Consider the following 5434-nt stretch of genomic DNA (forward strand, 5'->3'; position numbering starts at 1 on the left):
TTTTTTTTTTTTTTTTGCGATAGAGTCTTACTGTGTCACCCACCTGCACCTGGCCTCCAAGACCCTTTTTCTGACCATGCATCCTGCTGGACTCCTTTTTTTTTCTTTCTTTCTTTTTTTTTTTTTTTTTTTTTTTGCGATAGAGTCTTACTGTGTCACCCACCTGCACCTGGCCTCCAAGACCCTTTTTCTGACCATGCATCCTGCTGGACTCCATCTGTATTCCTGGTTCCCATGAATCTGTTTCACGGTTCAAGCATCCTTCCCCCAACTCCTCATCAAGCCTCATGCCAGAGGAGACAGGATCTACCTCCTGTTGAGGAGGTATAATTTCTATTTCCCCAAACAAGAACTTAAAGTTTATGGCCTTGGCAGTCCTACAGGGAATGGTCCATGATCATGAATAATAGAGGCTTTATCTCTATTACCCCAAATATCCAGAGGCAAAGTGAACAATTCTGACTTCATACTGTTTCCAAATCTCCAGAGGGCTGGCAGCATTGACAGAGCCAGGCAGAGCCCAGGCTTTGGTCATAAAGGCCTGGATTTTAATATTGGCTCTGTCATTCTTACTCTCTATGTGACCTCGAGCAAGTTATTAAACCTCTTTTGGCCTCAGTTTCCACTGCTGTATTATGGGAACAATAGCCGCTTTGAAAGAGTCTTGTAAGAATTATAGAAAATTGCATGTAAAGTGTCTGGCATTCAGGAGGTAATCTGCTTCCCTGCATCCCCATTTTGCTTGTAGTTGTGAAACTGTGCAACTTTGCTTCCTCTAAGCATAGTCTGACTTGTATATGTGTAGCAGTGATGTGTTACAGGAAAGAGGAAGCATTGTGTCAGGCTGGGTGGGGTGAAGCAATGGACAGTAACCAGGGAAAAGATCAAGGTCGTGCTCTTCCATGGCAATTTTCTTTTGCGTTTGAGTCTTAAGTAATGTTTGAGAAACCGTAAAGTAATGAGAATAATTTGTCTTATGTTATTAAACTTCCTATATCAGGGTTATATGGGAGTTAACCAATGTTAGGAAAACATGATGGCCTTACACCTCTAGAAAAATGTTGTTTTATTCTTCTCAGTACATTCAGTAATAACGCTGACAAGGCCGACAAAGTGTTGACCGGGAGAGGAAGTTATCGGACTTTCTTGAATATACAAATCAGAATGATTTACAATCATCATGTTGATGGTTTATCTAAATCTGCAGAAACTGCTAACATGCTTTAAAGAGGCAAACATTTCCATTATAAAGTATGATAGAAGGGGAATCAGAACTTGAGAGTCAGACAGACCAGGGTTTGAATCCTCTTTTCTTACTTGCTGAGTTACTTGGGGGAAGTTACTGAATTTTCTGATCCCCAAGGTTTCTTCTCTTGGAATAGGGGGATAATAATAATAACACCAGCTTCCTGGAGTTGTAGTTGCTGATTTGCAAACTTGACTGTGCAGAGAAGCCCCCCTGAGGAGTTGTGAACCACAGATACTGGGCTCCAACCCTAGAGTTTTCTGATTCAGTAGGTTTGGGGTGGGGCTGAGAATTTGTGTTTCTAACAGGTTCCAAGATGATGCTCTTGCTGCTGGTCCAGGGACCTCACTTTGAGGAGTGCTGGTTGTTAAGAGTCTGGTCATTAAGTGCTGGTTGTTAGTTGTTAAAGTAGAGAAGACACCTAGTACAGTGCTTGGCACATACTAAAGCCATCATAAACCATAGTGATCATCATGATGGTGCTCAATAATGATGACTATCTGATGCCTGAGTCACTGCACTCTTTCTCATATGGTACATTTTTTAAATTATTAGGTGTGGGCAGAAGAAAAAGCTAGTGATCAACAGTGGCAATGGAGCTGTGGATGACAGAAAGCCAAGTGGACTCAATGGAGAGGCCAGCAAGTCTCAGGAAATGGTGCATTTGGTGAACAAGGAGCCATCAGAAACTCCAGACCAGTTTATGACAGCTGATGAGACAAGGAACCTGCAGAACGTGGACATGAAGATTGGGGTGTAACACCTACACCGTTATCTTAGAAAGAAATAACCATTGGAAACATAACCATTACAGGGAGCTGGGACACTTAACAGATGCAATGTGCTACTGATTGTTTCATTGGGGATCTTTTTTAGCAGAAAATTTTCTACTCCTTTTGTTTTTTGTGTTTTGTTCTTTAAAGTCAGGTCCAATTTGTAAAAACAGCATTGCTTTCTGAAATTAAGGCCCAATTAATAATCAGCAAGAATTTGATTGTTCCAGTTCCCAGGTGGAGGACTTTCATCCCTCAGGTGTGCTGTGGGTGACTTCTAACAAAAACTACACATACATATTCCTGATTGCCAACCTTTCCCCCACCAGCTAAGGACATTCCCCAGGGCTAATAGGGCCTGGTCCCTGGGAGGAAATTTGAATGGGTCCATGTTGCCCTTCCAGTATCCTAATCCCTGGGCATTGATTTCTAGGGAGGTTGAGGGTTGGGGTATACTAGTTACACATCTCCTTCAACAGACCCCCCTAGAAATTTTTCAGATGCTTCGGGGAGACACACAAAGGGTGAAGCTATTTATCTGTAGTAAACTATTTATCTGTGTTTTCAAAATATTAAACCCTGGAGGTCCTTTGATCAGTATAATTTTTTAAAGTTACTTTGTCAGAAGCACAAAAGGGTTTAAACTGATTCATAATAAACATCTGTACTTCTTCCATCTTCACTTTTTGTGCTGTGATTTTTCAGTTTCTAAACCAGCACTGTCTGGGTCTCTACAATGTATCAGGAAGAGCTGAGGATGGTAAGAAGACTCAGAATTCTAAGTCTTCATCTCAGAGATCCTGAGTTCCCACTCAGACCCTCTCAGCCATATCTCATGGAAGATCAAGGAAGGCAGCACTGTTTTGTTTTTGACACTGTCTGAAGGTTTTCTGTCTTGTCCTGGAATCAGAGTTGGATGCTGAGGAGCTTCGGACTCTGTTATGGTTTAATAGCCAACTGTTCTATCCTGTGAAAGGTTTTGCAAAGTCACATTAAGTTTGCATGACTTGTTATCCCTGAGGCCCTATTTCATAGAGGCTGGCCCTATTAGTGATTTATAAAAACAATATGGAAGTGCCTTTTGATGTCTTACAATAGGAGAAGAAGCCAATGGAAATGAAAGAGATTGCCAAGGGGAAAGGATGATGCAGTGTAGATCCTGTTTGACATTTTTATGGCTGTATTTGTAAACTTAAACTTTAACACACCAGTGTCTGCTCTTGATGCAGTTGCTATTTAGGTTGAGTTAAGTGCCTGGGGAGTCCCTCAAAAGGTTACAGGGATTCCCATCATTGGAATCTTATTACCAGATAGGCAAGTTTATGACCAAACAAGAGAGTACTGACTTTATCCTCTAATCCCACATTATCTCCCACTTGGCAAGTCCTTTGTGGCATTTATTCATCAATCAGGGTGTCCGATTGGTCCTAGAACTTCCAAAGGCTGCTTGTAACAGAAGCCATTGTATCTATAAAGCAACAGCCCCTATTAAATGGTATCTCCTTTCTGAGGCTCCCACTAAAAGTCATTTGTTACCTAAACTTATATGCTTAACGGGCAATGCTTCTCAGACCACAAAGCAGAAAGAAGAAGAAAAGCTCCCAACTAAATCAGGGCTGGGCTTAGACAGAGTTGATCTGAAGAATATCTTTAAAGGAGAGATGCCAACTTTCTGCACTATTCCCAGCCTCTGCTCCTCCCTGTCTACCCTCTTCCCTCCCTCCTTCCCTCCACTTTGCCCCATAATCTTCAAAAACTTCCCTTCTCTTCTGTGAACATCATTGGCCAGTTCCATATTCAGTGGCCTGGGTTTCTTTTTATTTTCAATTTGAAAGAAACTGGACATTAGGTCACTATGTGTTGTTACTGCCACTAGTGTGCAAGTGCCCCTTGTTTTCCCAGAGATTACCTGGGTCTGCCAGAGGCCCAGGCAGGCTCACTCAAGCTCTTTAACTGAAATGCAACAGGTCACTCTTGGACAAGGGTCAAAATGGTTGCACCAGCCCCTACCTGTCCCCCCAGGGAGAGAGGGGTAGTAATACAAGTCTCATAGCCAGAGATGGTTTTCCACCCCTTCTAGATATTCCCAACAAAGAGGCTGAGACAGGAGATTATTTTCAATTTTATTTTGGAATTAAATACTTTTTTCCTTTATTACTGTTGTAGTCCCTCACTTCGATATACCTCTGTTTTCATGATAGAAATAAGAGAGGTCTAGAGCTTCTATTCCTTGTCCATTGTCAATGGAGAGCTGCCTAAGTCTTTACAAACCCTTGTAACATTGCCTGAAGTTTATGGAATAAGATGTATTCTCACTCTCTTGATCTCAAGGGCGTAACTCTGGAAGCACAGCTTGACTACATGTCATTTTTACCAGTGATTTTCCAGGTGACCTGGGCTAAGTCATTAAACTGGGTCTTGTTTATAAAAGTAAAAGGCCAACATTTAGTTATTTTGCAAAGCAACCTAAGAGCTTAAGATGTAATTTTTCCTGCAATTGTAAATCTTTTATGTCTCCTGAGGACTTCCCTTAAAATTAGCTCTGAGTGAAAAATCAAATGAGACAAAAGACATCTTCAAATCCATATTTCAAGCCTGGTAGAATTGGCTTTTCTAGCAGAACCTTTCAAAAAGTTTTATATTGAGATTCATAACAACACCAAGAATTGATTTTATAACCAACATTCATTCAATACTGTTATATCAGAGGAGTAGGAGACAGGAAACATTTGACTTATCTGGAAAAGCAAAATGTACTTAAGAACAAGAAAAACATGGTCCATTCACCTTTATGTTATAGGTATGTCTTTGTGTAAATCATTTGTTTTGAGTTTTCAAAGAATAGCTCATTGTTCATTCTTGTACTGTACAATGACCACTGTTATTGTTACTTTGACTTTTCAGAGCACACCCTTCCTCTGGTTTTTGTATATTTATTGATGGATCAATAATAATGAGGAAAGCATGATATGTATATTGCTGAGTTGAAAGCACTTATTGGAAAATATTAAAAGGCTAACATTAAAAGACTAAAGGAAACAGACTCAGAAGTCTCTAATTTAAAAGAATGGGAGGCTGAGAGGGACAGAACTATGCTTATCTGGCACTGTCTGGGTAATTTAGAGGAACAAAGTCAAAGGTATCTGAGGTGGCTGAAGCCTCACACTCATTTTATTTTTTTAAAAAGAAAAACAAAATGGGTTTCCATCAACTTGAAAGTCTTCTTTTGAAGAAAATTTGGTTTTCTATGATTGACCTGTGGTTCACATGTTTCAAACTAAACGAGATATAGTAAAGTGTTCATTCTTTTAAAGCCAAGAACTACTCCTGGACTTCCAGTTAAAGAGAGGAGAGTGTACATACCTTCATTCCCTCATGTAAGCCTCTAAAAAGAAAATAAAGAGATATTTCCAGA

General features: G+C 40.3%; 1 protein-coding gene across 7 annotated transcripts in view; it reads left to right on the forward strand.

Moving 5' to 3' along the window:
• Nucleotides 1-5062, forward strand: part of CD44 (CD44 molecule (Indian blood group)) — a 92858-nt gene extending 87796 nt beyond the window's left edge. For all 7 annotated transcript variants that reach the window (XM_011940707.1, XM_011940708.1, XM_011940709.1 and 4 more), the window contains one exon: nucleotides 1802-5062. In XM_011940707.1, the coding sequence (XP_011796097.1) occupies nucleotides 1802-2006 (205 nt within the window). In that variant the 3' untranslated portion in view covers nucleotides 2007-5062. The remainder of the gene's footprint in view (nucleotides 1-1801) is intronic.
• Nucleotides 5063-5434: the final 372 nt, after the last annotated feature.

This window comes from Colobus angolensis, unplaced genomic scaffold (genome assembly GCF_000951035.1).
Source record: "Colobus angolensis palliatus isolate OR3802 unplaced genomic scaffold, Cang.pa_1.0 Scaffold192, whole genome shotgun sequence".
NCBI lineage: Eukaryota > Metazoa > Chordata > Mammalia > Primates > Cercopithecidae > Colobus > Colobus angolensis.